The following is a 17,522-nucleotide window of genomic DNA, read 5'->3' on the forward strand; positions in this document are numbered from 1 at the left end:
ATTAAAAAAAAATAAAAGGAGAAAGAATTAGCACGTGAGTCCTTTCTCTTTCTCCTCATTTGTGTGTGTTCTCGGACTCCTAATCCCGCCTCACGGCTTCCTCCTCCGCTCCGGGCCCCATTCAAGCCGCGGCTTCCCTTCCCCGCCTCGCCTCCCGACTTCCCTTCCCCGCCTCGCCTCCCGGTCCTTCCCTCGCCTCGCTCTTCGGTCCCGGCCCCATTCAGTCGCGGGGCTAGTCGCTGGGAGGGAAACAGACCCACCGGTCGCGAGGAGGGAAGCCGCAGATGAGCATGAGCCATACAGAAAGAGATTTGTGTCCTAATTTCTCCTTTTATTTTTTTAATTAAAATAATTTGACATCGCCACCCGCCACATCATTCATGTGGATGGTTTCATGTGTTTTTTCTTCATTCTATATAGCATTACTCAATATGAGTATTGTATTTTATTCTAATAATTTTGTTGAAAGCTGTAATATTGTTTTTAGATGAGCAAATGTCAACCTCAGAGGCCTCGCTTGTTTGTGTGTGTTTTTTTTTATAATTTGAAAAAAAGTTGAATAGTTTTGCTTAAACATATGATATATGCGTTCTAGCATGCCCTCTCTTTGGCGTGAGGCTTTCTATTTATTGTTTCTTTCTTTCTTTTTCTTGTTTTCATCCTCTGACCTTCATTTTTAGACTCTGGGTCTTTGTTTTATTGTTTCGGCAGCCCCGAGATCCTCTTATTTTTTATAATGAATTTGTGATTTATCTATTTTAAAAAAAATGATTTACAAAAATAGTAGAGGTGTGAAAGTAACGGTTTCAATTGAAATTGTAAGATGTATATGTTTAGTTGCAAAGAAAAGTGTTAACATTGGCCACTTTTGTGCGTTAGGTTTGGGGAAGTAAAGATTTTGTAAACTTAATTTTAACAATTCCTAATGTTTGATTGGCAAAGGAGTGAAGTTCCACTCACTCTCATAAAAAGCAAGATTACTTCCTCAAGTTTGTTGGGCTAGAATTTCGAAAGTTAGACATGAGTTTTTATTTTTTTATTTTTTGGTAAGTTACATAGTATGATTGTAATTAATTTAAAACATTTTACTTGATCATATATATACATACATACATATATGATTGTAATCAAATGTCGCCAAATTTATTTTCATACATGCGTAATCATGGCAAACAAGACTTATCTCAGTCCCAACCGCACAAAAATTAAGATAACTGGATGCTAATTTTTAGTGGAAATCGTTAGAGTAGTTAATGTGTAGAACACCTACGCATCGTAAGACATTTTCATGTAAGAACTCTTCACAGGGGGTGAAAAATTCAATCATAGATGAGAGTGTGAGTAGTGGTTGCGTGCGGACGCTCCACGTGTGAGCGAGCTCCACTTCCACTTACTCCGCCAAGACCCTTGCTTTTCTTAGCGGCTTAGTCTCATCTTGGCAAAAAATAATGGAAGCTAAATGTAGACCAAGAATATAATTTAGTAAAGGGCTAACCACCATACTTTCATCTGAATTCAAACAAGTATTTTTGCTTTTACATCAATGCTTGATTCTCATGTTGTGAATAACACAATAGATAGCATAAAACACAATCTAGATAGACAATGACAAGATCCTTACTTGATAAAGATGCAGCCTTTGTAAGATAGGAAAATACATCTTCTATCTCTCACTTTCTGGTATTTGTCTGCAATAAAAACAGCAAGAGATCCAGAGGAATAGAAATACCAATACTACTTCACAGTAAAAGGCAACATCAATATCAATAGCTTAATTCCATTTAATATATCTTCAAATGCATCAGAGGATGAAATCATGAAATGCATCAAGATTTCTTCACAGCATAATCTTCACCTCATCTTCACTCTCTTTTTGGTTCTAATTTTTTTCGGATAAGACCACACACACACATACAATGGAATACATTAACATAGACTAGTCAACAATGACTAGTCACCACATTTAATAGCACATCACTCTTAACAATTTCAATCTAATTTGAATTATCTTTGTTATGACATTTAGTTATTTGTAACTATATCCTCAAAATAGTATCTTAATCTTAACAGATATTTAGGATAATGATATATTTAAATCAGGGAGTGGGGTGATTATATATATATATATATATATCCAGAGCCAAATGATTTTATAATTTATTATAGATCAACAAAAAGGGAATGGCACGGCATAGAAATATCCATTGGGTAGGTAAGTATCTTCGCTCGCTAATTATTATATAATTTATAGGAAATGTTTAGATTTCATTTAGCTCTAGCTCCAACCTCTCGGATTCATAATTCATGCTCAGATTTTTCCGCGAGAGTTATTTCGTGAGCGATTACCTCTCATTCTTCTTCCGGGAGTCAGCATATTTTTTTGCTTTTATCACTGTCGATTTTTATAAAAAAATACAACTCGCAAGAGCTGTGAAGTGCAAGTGTTTGAATCATAGGCATTAGAGAACATAGTGTATATATAAAAGTTGGATGCGCATGATAACTTCTGAGCTCATCCATGGGACTTTGCCCTTCGTGCCCACCATGCCTGCGCTTGCTGTGCAGGATGGACGTGCAATATTTTTTTTTTAATGATTCAGATAATTTTTTTTTAAATAAGAATTTAAATAACATTTCAACCAACCAAGAATACTTATTAGGTTTTTACATTGGATATTTCATATTTGTAATGATAAAATGATAGACAATTTTATTTTTTAAGTTAAAATAAAAAAACTAAATTAATATAATCAAGATATTAATTCAAATTAAAAATCAAATTCAAATATTTTTGTTAATATGATGCTATATCTAACTCTGTACAGAAGAAACCATGGTAAAACACATGGATCGCTATTGCTATCGCCAACACTATTCTTTGGTTGAGAAGCCTACAACAACAAACACCATCAGAACAACCACCATCTCCGCTGCAACAAACATCATCGGAACAACCACCATCGCCTCTCCAACAAACACCATTGCAACAATCACCACCTTCGATTATAACAACAACAACAACAACTGGAACAGGTACCATAACAACAACAACAACTACAACTAGCGGAACAACCACCATAATAACAACGACATGCACAATCGGCCACCCTCTCTTTCAACATCATATTGATGAACTCATCCAGGCAGATCAGTTCGAGAACTTAGACTTTAATTATGAAGATGAATGAAAACTTTGGAATGTCAAAAGCACATGTGCGCAACTTTTAGAGTTTAGAGTCTTATTTGGATTTTTGTTTTTCCTTGTTTTTCTTATTTTTATTGAGTAAGATTACTAGATTAGCTTGAATTTGATTAGTTCACTAGTTTTTTTACAATGTATTATATTAATTTTTTTAAATTTATATAGTGTTTGAATTTAACTGTGAAAGAAAAAAATGGAAAGAATATATGAAATAAAAAGTTAAGGGAAAAAAAGGGAAAGATTGATTTATCTAGGATAATGAAATTTTAGTGAGAGAAAATAAAGAGAAACGTACTGGTTGATCTAAAAACATGGAAATATATATAATAATATTATGGTTTACTAATTGTATTTTATTAAAAAGTGGGATTGTATAGTAATTACAAAAAAATTAAAAAGAATAAGGATTTTTATACAACCGTGATACCAACTCGACTTGTGTCCCCCTCTAATTAAAAATTTGACAAGTCGATATACATAGCCACCTTAGCCTCTATCTAATCACCCACTCGCTCCAACGATTAATTTTTTTATGTTTTTATTTTATTTAAAAAAACATTTTATCTTTACTTTAATGTATTATTTTTGCCTTTTGTTTTGTTGGTGTTTTCAGGATCTTTTCATGATTTTAGACTAAACTAGAAATTCTAACATGAAGAACATGCATAAACAAATCTAATTTCTACATAAAAATTTGTTTTTTTTTATTTTCTATATATTTTTTTTCAAGTTTATTATGCATAAAGATGTGATTTTATTGGGTTTAATTTGTTTGTTTTGGACTCCATTAATTGATGTTAGTTGCAATGAATGGGAAGGACACCTGCAAACATTTAAAATTAACTTAAAATATCAATGTAATGAAAAGATTAAAAAGAAAAAAAACATAGATTACCAAAAAATTTCACAAGCTTAATAATTAAATTAATGTGATCCAAAGGGAGAAGGAAGAGATGGAAAGAAGCTTGGCTAAGAAATCTCAAGAGGAGAAAATTGAGTTTAAGGCGGGTAATATCTCGACGAAACGTAAAATTTTTTTTTCATAAAGTGAATAAAATTAAAAAAAGATATTTGGGAAAAAAATAGTCTGAGAAAGGGCATGAAATGAGAGAAAGGGGCATGACGCAGTCATGCATCAAGAGTCCGATGAAGAGCACACCGGCAAATGGTGCGTCTTTGATTTAAAAATTAAAATTTAATTTCAAATGAGATGATAAGGAAGGTAAAGATAAAAATTTTGAAAACATTAAAAATAAAAATACAAAAAGAATTAATCGTTGGTGGTGATTAGATAGGCAGCTATAATGTATGATTTGACAAATTTTTATTAGAGGGGGACACAAGCTAAGTTGGTATCACAGTTGCATAGAATTCGTACTTGTCTAGTAACAGCTCATTCATTTGAAAACAGAGGAGGTGGCACTCCAAATGTAAAGCAATAACATGAGATTTTTAAATCCATATATTATGACTTCATTTGTATTTTTTATCATTTTAACTCCATAAAGGATTATTCTTTAGTTTCAATAAAACTAGATTTTTTTTTCCAATAATTCAGTTTGGCTTAATTAATATTAATGAAAATTAAATATTTTTAAATTAAAGTTTTATTTTTTTTAATAATAACACGTATTAATGAATTTTAATATATTTAACATTTATTATGTGAAGACATTTTTGTAAAAAAAGACAATTGATAATATTAACAAATGTTCGAACCATGTTAAGTCAACCAAATAGAAATTACACATAGTCTTGTCAATATGACTTAAGAATCACATTCCTAGTAATTATATTATGAACAAAATATAAGATTCTAGAATCAAATGACTCTGAATGATTTTAAAATTCCAAACCATTGAATTAAAGACTTATGGCACTTGTTTCCCCTAAAGCCTTCTCCAAATAAATTAAATAAAACACATTATGTATGCATGGTCATAATGGCAATATAATGTGTATGCATGGTTTATAATGGCATATATATATATATATATATTCATAATAAAGACAATTACTATGAAATCCCAACGAAATCAAGATTTATTTTTTTATTTGTAAAAATAATTTACAAAAAAATAGGTAACTGATTCAGACTTGACAGACAGGTTCATGACTACCCAAATCTAATAATGTTGATATATAGAGCAAAGTCTATATTGTTATAAAAATGTAGGACAACAGGATCATAGCAAAAAATAAAAATAAAAAATAATGCTGAAAAATAAAATACACACAGATATTATATGAAAAATTTCTAAATAATTAGGGTAAAAACTGTAGGCAAAAATAGAAGAATTTACAATGTGAGAAAATTTCAGGAATTACAATCTCTCTAATAATAAAGAGAGAATCAACACACTCTCTTATATTAGGAGAATATACTAACTCTCATAATATTTTTCTCACTCATATTCTTATATTTTCTCTCCCACTTCTTCACTCTCACTCTCATTCATTTCTTTCAAAGAGTTTAAACTTTTAATTAACTCACCTAATCTCATCCACCAACCAAAAGTAGGTGCAATCATTTTTGACAAAACAAAATCTCACGTGCACAACTATCATCCAGAATATTTAACATATATTTACATGCTATATTTGATGAATAGATTTTCCGAATAATGTGGCCATCCCACAATCATCCACATTATTTTTTCCTATAAACTTCAAATTTGAGTCAGTATAAGCCCTAAACTCTTAGAACTATAAAACATTATAAAAATGTAAATTTAAAGCCCTAAAATTTTAAACTCAAATACTACAAAAAAATATAGTTAAGGGAGAAAAACCATCCCACGGGAGGGAGAGATGAGCCTCTGAAGAACCCTCCGGGGTCTCCGACGGGAGTGGTGGTGGTGACTGGGAAGGGTGAAAAGAGTTCTCCGGAGCGCTCTAGCGAGGGGATTACAGGGACAAGATTCCAACTAAGAAAGATCTCACGTCACGCGTGAGGCCGCTAGCTCGTTGTCTTCGTAAGAGGTCGGGTCGAGTGAAGAAGGGCATCTGCTTTGTCCAACAGATGTGGCCTCGATTGGGCATAGCAAGATGACGGGAACTAAGCATCCTAGGTCGCCGCCGGACAGCACGTGTGGTCGTTGCTTCCGGACCACACACAAGACGTCGGAATGTAGACACCAAGTCGTGTGCCTGAGGTGCTCATGTGTGGGCCATATGGCGGCGAGGTGCACCGTAGAACCGAGAAGAAGCCCGCATAGAAGGAAACCGCATCGCGATCTAAACGAAAGGACATGACTCCAGGCTCTCCGGCGCGTCATGCGGTGCGAGATCAGGGACCATGGACAGATGTGGTGCAGGTTATCTCTAAGCCTAGGTCGACAATCTCTATTGCACTACCTCCTGAATCTGAGAAGTTGAGGGAGGAATTGGCGAGAGTGGCAGTGCTCTAGTTGAAGGAGGGATTAGTCAACGAATCAAGCTTGCTTGCTGTTATCCCGTCTATCATCAACAGAGAGCTAGCTGGGACGGTTACACCTCTGAATGATTGCTCTTTTTTGCTCCCGATGAAGAATAGGGATGAGGTCAAGGAGCTGTGTAAACTGGGATCTTTCTCAGCTGCAACAAAGGACGAACCATGTTTGCTAAACATTTCTCGATGGTCGGCGGAGCTAGGTGCGGCGGGGAGAGCATCAGGAGAAGGTCAATGGCTGCATATCTGGAATTTGCCCTTACATGCGTGGTGTCGGACCATTATTGCGGAGGTTCTCAGCCCAGTGGTGGAACTATTTGCTCTCTAGCAGGCAGAGCTTCCACACAAATACTTTATCTCGGCTCTGGTTCGGCGACGGGACGGTGTCAAGCTTCCAATGGAGATAGACTTCAGCATGGGGATGAGGAAGTACAATGTTCTATTCTACAGTAGCGTGGGGCACTGTCAACTTTTCCGCCGGAGGCGGGAGATATGTCCTTAATGCCAAAGTGGGTGGAGATGTCGCCTTTAGCGGGACGATGGTACATGCGACCAAAGAGGCTACATTGGACATCGGGGTGACGGATAAAGTGAAGGGTAAGGCGGTGGTTGAGCCTTGCTCCCCATGCGAAGGAGCAGGCAGTTGATGTTGAATCGGCGAGGCCAGCGGAGAAGGTTAGGTTGGTGGCAGTTTCGGATGCTAAGTCCTCACCGGAATTGGTCGAGCTTTGCTCCCACAGAGAGACCGATGGGAGTATCCCGTTGGCCGGTAAGGACATGCATCGATCCGACAGTCGTGCAAATAAGTCGGGAAGGACCGACGGTTCCCGGAGGGCTCGGTCTCCTGAGCGGCCGATGATCGCAGAGAAGTGGGTGAGAGTTCGAGGGTACCGACCCGGACGTGTCGCACAATGGGGGTTCTCGTAGGTGGCGCCACTCGAACAGGTTAAAGGGGCACGTGGCAACACTGCAGCGTCCGAGGTTGATGAGAATCACGGGAAGGAACAGGTTAAGGAAAGGGTGGAACAATTTAAGGAGGGGAGGGAACATGTTAATGAGATGAGGGATCAGTTTAAGGATGCGTCTCTCGGGGTTGAGGTGAATGGTGATCCGCTGGACCACGTTATGGGTAGCAGGGTTGAGGGGGCATCTGATCCGATGGATCAGGATAAGAGAGAGGCTGGGGCGATCTTATTGGGCCTTAAGGAGAGGAAGTTATTGAATAAAATGGAGGCCCAAATGGTGGACAGTGGATATGTTGATCCAATTGCTCTCTTGGCAGGACCATCATTGACTTCGGCCCACAGATCAAGGCCCGCCAGTGATGAAGAACTTGGTGACCCACTATTGATTAGTGATGTGGGCTTGCAAGTGGACCAGGCTTCATTATCCAAGCAGAATGATGATTCAGTGGTGGAGTGGGCTCCAGGGAGCGGGGAACCTAACGAGCCGAAGGGCCATCATAACAGGGGGGTTCATTTTGCTATCAAAGATTTTTCAGAAGTAAATTTTAAGGATTTTTCAGTTGCCCCTGCTATTGAACCGCCAGATGGATTCTTGTGGCAATTTATTTCAGGGGTTTGGGCCCTGGTTCCAGCCTCATTACTTAGTGATACTGGGAACCGGAGTGGTGATGAGTTACTATATGAGGGGGATGAGGGTTCCGAAGCTAGAGCATCTGATGAGGTTGCTTTGGGAGCTGATGCTGAGTCAGATGGCTCGATTACTGAATTTGAGAGGAATATTCGAGAGTTGTTGCCAAGGTTTCAGGGTGGTTCAGATAATGAAGTGCAGGGGTAAACGAAGGGGCTCAGGAAAAGTGAAAGACCCAAAAAGCCTTCTTCCCGTTTCACGGAGGATGCTGGATATTTGATTGAACCTCCTAAATCTACCAAGAAGAAAGGAGCAGGAGCGGATGGAGCAAAAGGTACTAGCTCTAAACCGCTGCTTATTTCAGATTGGTCTGATATGCAAATTGCTAGTTATTGTGATGCATGTGGAATTTCTTTTACTGACTCTGTAGAGGCTTGTGTAAATCATATTCGCTCTTTAGAATTGTCCCGTGTTTCTTCCAGTAAAGGATTAGTGGCAACCTCCTCTAGGGGCTGCGGGAACTAGTTTGTTGTTTATGAATATTATAAATTGGAATGTTAGGGGGCTAGGTAGACCAGCAAAAAAAGATTTCTAGTTAAAGATTTTTCCGCGATCTACATTACGTTGATGTGTGTTGCTTGCAAGAAACAAAACTAGAATTGCTTTTACCCTGCCACCCGGAGAGAGATCAGGGGTGCTAGTTTGGATCTGGCTCAATTTTTGTGCTCGAGACGAGGTTCAGTGGGGGTATTGCGATGGGGTGGAATAGTTCTTTGATGGATGGGTCACTGGTTCATGTTGGTGAATTCAGACTTGACAATGGAATTTGTGGCAAAGAAGGACAATCTCAGGGTGGAGATGTACAACGTGTATGGACCCACCGAGCGGTAAAAAGGGTGTTCGGGAGGAGTTGATCGATGTTTATGGTGTTGGGGAATTCCATGGGTATTTTGAGGGGACTTTAATGCCATATTCAACGTGGATGACAAACCTTCTCGTAATCATAATTGGGAAGATATCAGGAAAGCCGACGCCTTTCTGCAGGATCTGGCGTTGCAAGAACCCCCGGCTGTGGGAAGAAGATTCACTTGGACCAATAATCAAGAGGAACCCATTTGGGTAAAGCTTGATCGTTTCCTGATCAATAATGAGTGGCTCACTCATTTCCCTAGAGTGGTACAAATGTCCCTGCCTAGACTGGGATCGGATCATGTGCCTTTAAGACTGGAGGTGTGTAACCATATTTCCAGGCCACGACTCTTTTGTTATGAAAGGGTCAGGTCTACTGCAGAAGGATTTCAAGAGCTGGTGCAACATTGGTGGTCGGGGAACAACTTCAGGGGTTGTGGTGCCTACATTATTTCAAAGAAAATTGCAGGGATTAGGGATCACTTACGTCAGTAGGCTAAATTTAACTTCAGGTCGATCAAGTTAAGAAAGTTAGCCTTGATGCAGGAATTGGAGACTCTGGATACCATTAAGGAAACTAGAGGCCTTATTCTGGGGGAAATTCAGAAGGAGAATGATCTGCTCTTATAGTTAGAGGTTATCCGTAAGCAAGAGGAGGTTGACTGGAAACAAAGGTTGAGGTTACAATGGCTCAAAGAGGGAGACAAAAATACTAAATTCTTTCATGCGGTTGCAAATGGTAGGAGGAATTGCAACTTCATTCTTGGTCTTAATCAGGGAGGTGCCTTGATTACGGATCCTTGCGAAATTGGCAAGATGTTCGCTACTCATTTTAATCAACAATTTGGAAGTAGGAGATCTTTCAGGCTTAGGGTGGATTTCCAGAAACTTTTTCAGTCGAAAAATCAAGTGGATCTCTCTATGTTGGAGAGTCCGTTCTCTGTAGAGGAAATTAAAAGTGCAGTGTTTGAGCTTGGTGGTGATAAAGCCCCAGGGCCAGATGGATTCCCCATTCATTTTTTCAAGCAATTCTGGGTTACAGTCAGTGGGGACATCATCTTGCTCTGTGAGGATTTTTACTGGCACCATGCCAACTTGGAGAGAATTAATTGGGCCAGCATTGCGCTTATTCCTAAAGTGGAATCACCTGAAAATTATTTCTAAACTGTTGGCGACGAGGTTAAGTAAGGTAATGAATTTGTTGGTGGACAAAGAACAATCTGCTTTCCTTAAAGGGCGGTGTATTCTAGACAACATTGCAACGGCGGAGGAACTTATGTTTAGCATTCATAAGCATAAACTAAATGGCCACATTCTGAAGGTAGATTTCAATAAGGCGTTTGACCGTGTTGATTGGGACTTCCTCTTGGATTTGTTAAAAGCCAAGGGATTTGGGGAGCGTTGGATAGGTTGGATCAAATGTATACTGTTCTCTTCTAAAGCGTCGATTTTTGGTGAATGGCTCTCCAAATGGTTATGTGCGTTACAAAAGTGGGTTGCGGCAAGGTGACCCTCTTTCACCTTTGCTGTTTGTTTTGGTAACGGATGTGCTGAGTATTATGTTTGCACATGCACCGAGGACTAAGGTCCGGTGGGAGTTCCATTAGGAGAGTTTGGTAACGGATGTAATCTTCATTATGCTTTCGATGATCTACTTGTTTTTGACAAGCTGGTGGACTAGAAGATCTTCGAATTGTTAAGCTAATCTTATATATATTTGAGGGGATAAACCGGTTTAGCTACCAATTTCTCTAAAAACATGCCTTTATTCTTCGGATCCGGGGAAACTCCCGGGAGTTGGAGACGCGGATACACTTAATTGTGAAAAGGGTTTGCTTCTAGTTACGTATCTTGGTATCCCTATTTACGGAAGAAGACCAAGGAAGCAAGATTGGGAGGGCCTCATTTCTAAGATTAGAAAAGAGGTTGGCATCGCGGAAAGTCAGACATGTTTCTCTGGGGGGTAGACTCATGTTAATTAACGTAGTGCTTACTGCAATACCTACATACTGGATGTCCCCTGCTTTCGCTCTACCTTGTTGGGTTATCAAGGAAATAAACCGGATTAGGCGTGACTTTCTATGGTGTCGGGACGATTTGATTCATCTGCTACGAACTCATAAGCGGCATAATATCATCGCTGACCGCGACCAAGGGGGTTGGGGCATTTTGGACTTACTTAATTTCAATCAAGCATTAGTGGGGAAATGGTGGTGGAGATTTATGTCGGACCGCTCATGGTGTGGTGCTGAGGTAATTAAGTTCAACTATGGTATGGACCGTTGGAATATGATCCCAAGGCAATCGGGGAGAATTTCCTTTTTTTTGGAAAGGGGTGTTAAATTGTCTTCCGGCTTTTCGAAGTTGCATTGGGCATGACATTAACTCCGGGAGGAGACGCTAGTTTGGAAAGACAGCTGGTTAAGTGGTAGAGCACCAATGTATATTTGGAAGGAGGAATTTGGTAGATCTATGGAACCGAATGGAGCTCATTAGTTACATGCTTTTTTTCTTTTGTCACGGTCCCTATTCATGGAGAAGGAAGTGAAGACTTTTTATGGAGCAGGAGGCAAGTGCAGGGATGAGGTGATCGAGACTCTAAAAGGTGGCGTCTTACTAGGAATGGGGTGTTCACAGTGAAATCATTCTACACATTCCTGAATGATGGTGGACTGCGGTGCCCTTTGGCGAAATTTTTCTGGAAAAGTCATTGCCCGAAGAAAATAAACATTTTTAATTGGCTAGCTTGGAAAAAGCAGGATTCTAACCTGGAGAACTTAGAAATCGAGAAAAATGTAACCGCCTTCGACTGACGACACGTGTCTTAGTACAATGCGCGACCAGGACGAGTGGATCATCTCTTCTTGTAGTGCCCTTGGCAAAGCGGTGTGGAGATACTTCAATAGTTTGCTCGGGTCTCCTGGATCCGCGGATTGCCTTCATCTGGTTTGGGGGCTTGGAGATTATCTGTCGGACCAATGCAGAGAGAGTTAGGGGTCTTAGTGATGAAAGCGATTGTGTGGAATCTTTGGCTTGCTAGGAATGATCGCATGTTTAATGATATTATGATGTCCGCTCGGGGCTCTAATTGTGAAGATTGATCGAATATTATTATCCCGGCTTTTCGCGATTAGTGATGATCGAGAGCAAAGATGGAGGAGCACTCTACTACCATCGGTAGCGATTTTGGAGTTTCCCGAGCTCGACGGGGAGGAGGCGAGTTGTAGCATCCATTCCGGATCGCGAGGGCTATCTTCGCATACTGACTAGTAGGCTGAGTTCATAGGGGATGGTTGAGGCGGTTGTTTGCCTCGTTTTGTGCTTTTATTGTTGGTTTGTATCTATTTTGTTCCATTTCTTGTGGTTGGGATTTGTATGTTGTTTTTTTATTTTTAATTGAAGTGGTTTTATCCATCTTTCAAATACTATAAAATCCAATACCCAAAATTTTTAATTTTAAATCCTTTAAATATCAAACACTAAACTCTAAACTCAAATGGGAAACCGCAAATCCCTCCTACAATAATTTAGTATTTAGGGTTTAAGGAGGAATTTTCCATTAAGGGATTTGTGGTGTAAATTTAGAGTTTAGATGATGAATAAGAATTAAGTTTTTTTTTTTAAGATAATGATTAAAAAAAAAGAATGATATAGATGTTGTTATGAACATCCACGTTATTTAGAAAAACTATTCTGGACTGCAAAAGTTTTATGGAAGTTCAAGTTTTTTCATTATTCCATTCCATTTTTTTTAAGGTGAGACTATTCTCTATTTGCAGTTTTTTTTAAATTATTTTTAACCACATTTATTTATACAAAATCTTTTAAATGAGAATTTACAGATATTGTAATATGCAAAGAAACCCAATTAAAATAAAAAATTGATTTTTTATTTTTAAATAAATCACCAATTATTTATTAGAAAGGGTTTTGGGACGAGTCTCTTTTGTTTGGCAAGTGTTCATTATTAGAAAGGGAAAGAGCATCAATGGAATCGGAAGAGGGTTTTTCAGAGGACATAGCGAATCCGATGAAGAGGAGGTACTCACGGTCGGAGCTGGAGTCTTTGAGGTTCGCCGGCGTCGATTACCAGCGCCGGTTGTGGGACGAGGTTTACCAACGTCTCGGATCAGTTGTCGCGGGCGAGTTTGATTGTCTCCGGCACCCAAAAACAGCAGCCTCAGAGGAAGCCGAAGAAGAAGGAGCCTCCCTATCACCTTCTGTACGTCCTTTTCTTTCCCAGTAACCAAGATTAAATTTGGGCACTGGTTTTTTGTTCCTCTTGTCTTCTCGCCTGGTGTTTTGGTGTTCTTGTTTGTAGGATTCTCAACGTTTACTATTGAATTTGGTTTTTGGAAGTTGCTAAAAGTAATGCTTTTTCTTTTGATTGACAATCAATTTGGCAATGTTCATATGAATGGCTCTTTGCGTTGCATAGATTATTGATCAAGGTGCTTTTTTTTTCTTTTTATTTTGGACAACTTGGATTGGATTTGTAGTGTTCTTTATTTTCTGATGACGTTTTGTTTGCATATGAGAGCTCGAAGGGTCATATGTTATGTTAATGTGTTTTCTTACTGATTTTTTTATAACTATGACTCTATTATCAATAGGAAGCCCCTTTTAGTTGTTATTTTTATACTTTACTCTCAGCATGTGCTCATGAAAAATGGGTGCTTTTTGAGTTTTGGAAACCCAATGCAATTGAAAGAGGCTTCATTGTTTCAAGCCATGATCATTTGTGCCATCTATTATTTTATGCATTTAGTGTCTGGATGGGGATTATGATCTTGCTTTTAAGTTAAAAGTTGTGAATTTGATGAATTATCGAGTTGCAAGTGTTGTTTGCAAGATTTATTGATCCATTTGCAAAGCTAGACACAGATTAAATGATGCTATTGCCATGGAGGCTTTTTATAAGGTGGTTATTGTACCTATGCAAAGTTCTTCTTTGTTTCTCTGTTTTTTCCCCTGTAAGGTGCATCAAGGTTTGAATGTAACATTACAATATAACCTTTATTAATTATAGCCAAGACGAATAAGATTCTGCCAAGGCCATTTATCCCTATGCAAAAGTTTTGTGAGATAATATTATGATTCTGAGATACTATGCTCACTTGCTATATATTTCAGCTGAAGTTCTCACTGAAAACTTTGGCCTTGGTCTGGATGAATTGGATGAGACTGATGATCTTGCTAATAACTATTTGGCTGGTAACTCAAGCGGCATTGATGTGGAAGAGACGTTTGAAGATGATGATGACAGCAGTGATGGTGAATCTGATAGCATTCAGAGACCTGCCTTCTATGTTGAAGGAGAACCTGATTTTGAGTCAGGTTCTCCACAAGATGGTATGGAGTATCTTAGACGTGTTAGGTAAGCCTTTTTATGTTTTTTTGGTTTCAGAATTTTGAAGTAAATTAGCTTGAGTTATTTTAGATTTTATGATTGTTGTTGTTGTTGTTGTTGTTGTTATTTTGTGTGCGTGTGTGTTATATTGCTTGTTTCTCTTTGTGAAGTCCAGAGTGGGGCTTGCTTTTAAGTTTTCTGGTATATGTTCTTACTTGACCGAACTCAATCACAACTATGCAAAGATAAATAACCATTATCAGTGAAAGATGACCATTATCTATTCATGATGACATTTGTCAGTCAAAATATAGTTAAACAAGTATTTAACTGTTGCTGATATAACTATTTGATAGGTGGGAAGCTAATCAAATTCCAAAGGTGAAGGTGGCTAAGCTTAAACCAAACAAGATTAGCAATGAACAGACAAATTACATGCCCAACATCCCTGAAATTGCAAAAGTGTCCACCAAACTTACTGCCTTCAAAACAATGGGAGGAGGCTTTTTCTCTGAATTTTTTTAGAGATTAGGAAGGTAATTTTTTTACATGGTTTACTTCGATGAGACTACATGATAAATGTATACAGGAGAGTTTGTAAAAGACTTGATCTCAAAAGAATGCCGTTTGCTTTGTATATCATTGTTTAGTACTTAGGAAAAAAACAAAGTCCAGGTTGGCATAGCTTTTTATTTTTCCCTATGTGTTCTTATATAAAATCTGATTTATTTTTTTGGTCTTAATAGAACTGAGGACTATTTTGCTTGGTTGGCTTTTTGACATGTCATTTTTTTCTTATGTTTGATGGACTGTCCCACAACTTAGCAGTAGGAAATTGGCTACTTTATACAAGGGTTTGATGACTTGACTTGTTACCACTGTTCTTTCCCCATGTCGAGTTAGCTTTTGACCTGGTGCTGCCCAATGTGCACCACATTATATGTTATGCGTTGATTTTGATTATTGTTCTGTCTAGAACGGCTAGTTAGATAATAGCTGATTAATGAATTATGGTGTTAAACTTTATAAGAAATCATTTTTCATCCATGGTCTTCCCTCTTGACTTGCTTGGTGTATATTCCTGCTATTGATGCTGCAACTTTCCAGGCATTTTCAGGTCTAGAAAATCCTTGCAATCAACTTTTCAATTCAGAAATTTCTCAGAATTCTTGCAAGAAATTCGAGGGCAAACAATGGCCGGAGGGTACTCCTACAGTAAGTGCGATTCTGTGCATGGATGTTGTTTCTCGAGCTGCGACACTACAAAAGATCATAAGTATGCTTGAGACTGCAAGGTCTCTTTCAAAGAATGACTGTCAATGGTTGTTTGCACTGTGTGTGTCAGTGGATAATCCACTCCATGCAGAGACTAGTGCTTCTCTCAGATGTTTGCTCCGGAAGTGCATGAGCCTCCTGGCCGAAAAGTCAGAATTTGATGACGAGGTGGTGATGTTGAACATGCTGGCTACTATTGCAGGAAAATACTTTGGTCAGTCTGGGAAATAATGATTATTGGAGCATGAAGAATCGGCCATATGTGATATACAGTGGAAATTGTGTGCTGTAAATGGAGCTTTTTCTTATCAATATCACACTGAAACACCAGTTGATGATGTTATGAGGCCCCTAATCTTTGTTTTTCTCTCGAGTTGTGCTAGGAAATGTTTTTTAATACAAAATGAAATTGACAATTTTGTTATCGAAATATGCTCGGAAGCTCATATCAGAATTAAAAGAGAAATTGAAACACTTATTTTTGTTATCCAGGCGAAATTGGAGACTTACATGCCATGATAATGCTACCAATTCATTTCTTATTGATTTTCATATGGTTGGACAATGTGGTTTTTTTAGTCTTGCCATGTTTCATGCTCTTTGGCAGGGATGAAGCAAGCGGTCTATCTGTGTGTCCTTGTGTTCTCTTCAGCTGTTGTATAATACAGTCTTGAGAGTAAAAGGTAAGCGCTTTTTGATTTTTGTCTTTCCTTCTGCAACTTGATTAATTTTTAGTTTCTGGGCTTTTGATTTAAGATCTAGGCCATTGTGCCTTTTCTTAATTAAATTGCAGAGTTATGGTTTCCTTTTAGCCAGTTTTTTTGCAGATCACTTGCCAGGATTTTATTGGTAATCACTAGTCATCCTCATTAACTTCAGTTGATGCAGGGCTGTATTGACACAACAGACTTGTGAGGATATAATATTACATTTATTTAGCCATAATTTCACTAGAAATGGGCTGCTGGAAACTGTCTATCACATTACAAGGTCTTACTCAATAGGCATCTTGATGAGGCTGGCAAAGCCAGTGGTGCTTGCCAAATGGTTTGCGTGTGTGACCAAATGGGAAGAACCATAATCTCCCCACTTGTAGTTGGCTTGGTGATAGTGCAGATGATGATGGACTTGCCATTTGCAGAGACACAGATGTTTATCTTGTAAAGCATTGAAGTTCTTTGCAAATGGCCAATAATGGTGCACTCAAGGTGGGTCAAGAAGCCGATGTTAGCCTGGTGAGCATTTTGGGTGTCTTTTAATGTTATTTATGCTGCAACTTTGCTGGTGTTTTTAGGTTTAAAAATATTTGCAAGCAGCTTTTCTACTCAGAATTTTCAGCCTGATGACGAGGTGGTCATATTGAACATAATTGTCACTAAAGTGGGAAAAATTCTTCAAGACAGTACGAGAAATACTGATTGTCTGAAGAATCAGCCATATCTGATATGCAGTGAAAAATCATGTGTGGTAAGTGGAGCTTTTTTTCTTAGCAATCTTAAATTGAAACTTCCCTTTATTATATTGTCTTCAATATATTTGCAGAAACTCATATTAGAAAAAAATAGAATTTGGAAACATTTCAACACTTCTAGTTTTTGCTGTCCAGAGGGAAATTTTTGAGATTTATGTGGCATGAATTAATAATAGTGCTGCGTCAATTCATTCATTCCTTCTTGGTTCTCTTCTTTTTGTTGTGTGTGTGTGGGTGTTTTTGGGGGTGGGGTGGTTTGTTGTTGCGCATTTTTCTAATGAAACCTTGAGTA

At 38.3% G+C, this 17,522-nt stretch overlaps 1 protein-coding gene across 1 annotated transcript; it reads left to right on the plus strand.

The window, feature by feature from the left end:
• The first annotated feature begins 13,122 nt into the window (after positions 1-13,122).
• LOC120261868 lies at positions 13,123-16,105 on the plus strand. The gene is given in 6 exon segments (XM_039269876.1): positions 13,123-13,245; positions 13,287-13,356; positions 14,268-14,511; positions 14,841-14,940; positions 14,942-15,008; positions 15,515-16,105. Coding segments are annotated over 6 exon segments (1,080 nt in total). The 3' UTR covers positions 15,991-16,105.
• Positions 16,106-17,522: the final 1,417 nt, after the last annotated feature.

Source organism: Dioscorea cayenensis, chromosome 5, assembly GCF_009730915.1.
Source record: "Dioscorea cayenensis subsp. rotundata cultivar TDr96_F1 chromosome 5, TDr96_F1_v2_PseudoChromosome.rev07_lg8_w22 25.fasta, whole genome shotgun sequence".
Lineage (NCBI taxonomy): Eukaryota > Viridiplantae > Streptophyta > Magnoliopsida > Dioscoreales > Dioscoreaceae > Dioscorea > Dioscorea cayenensis.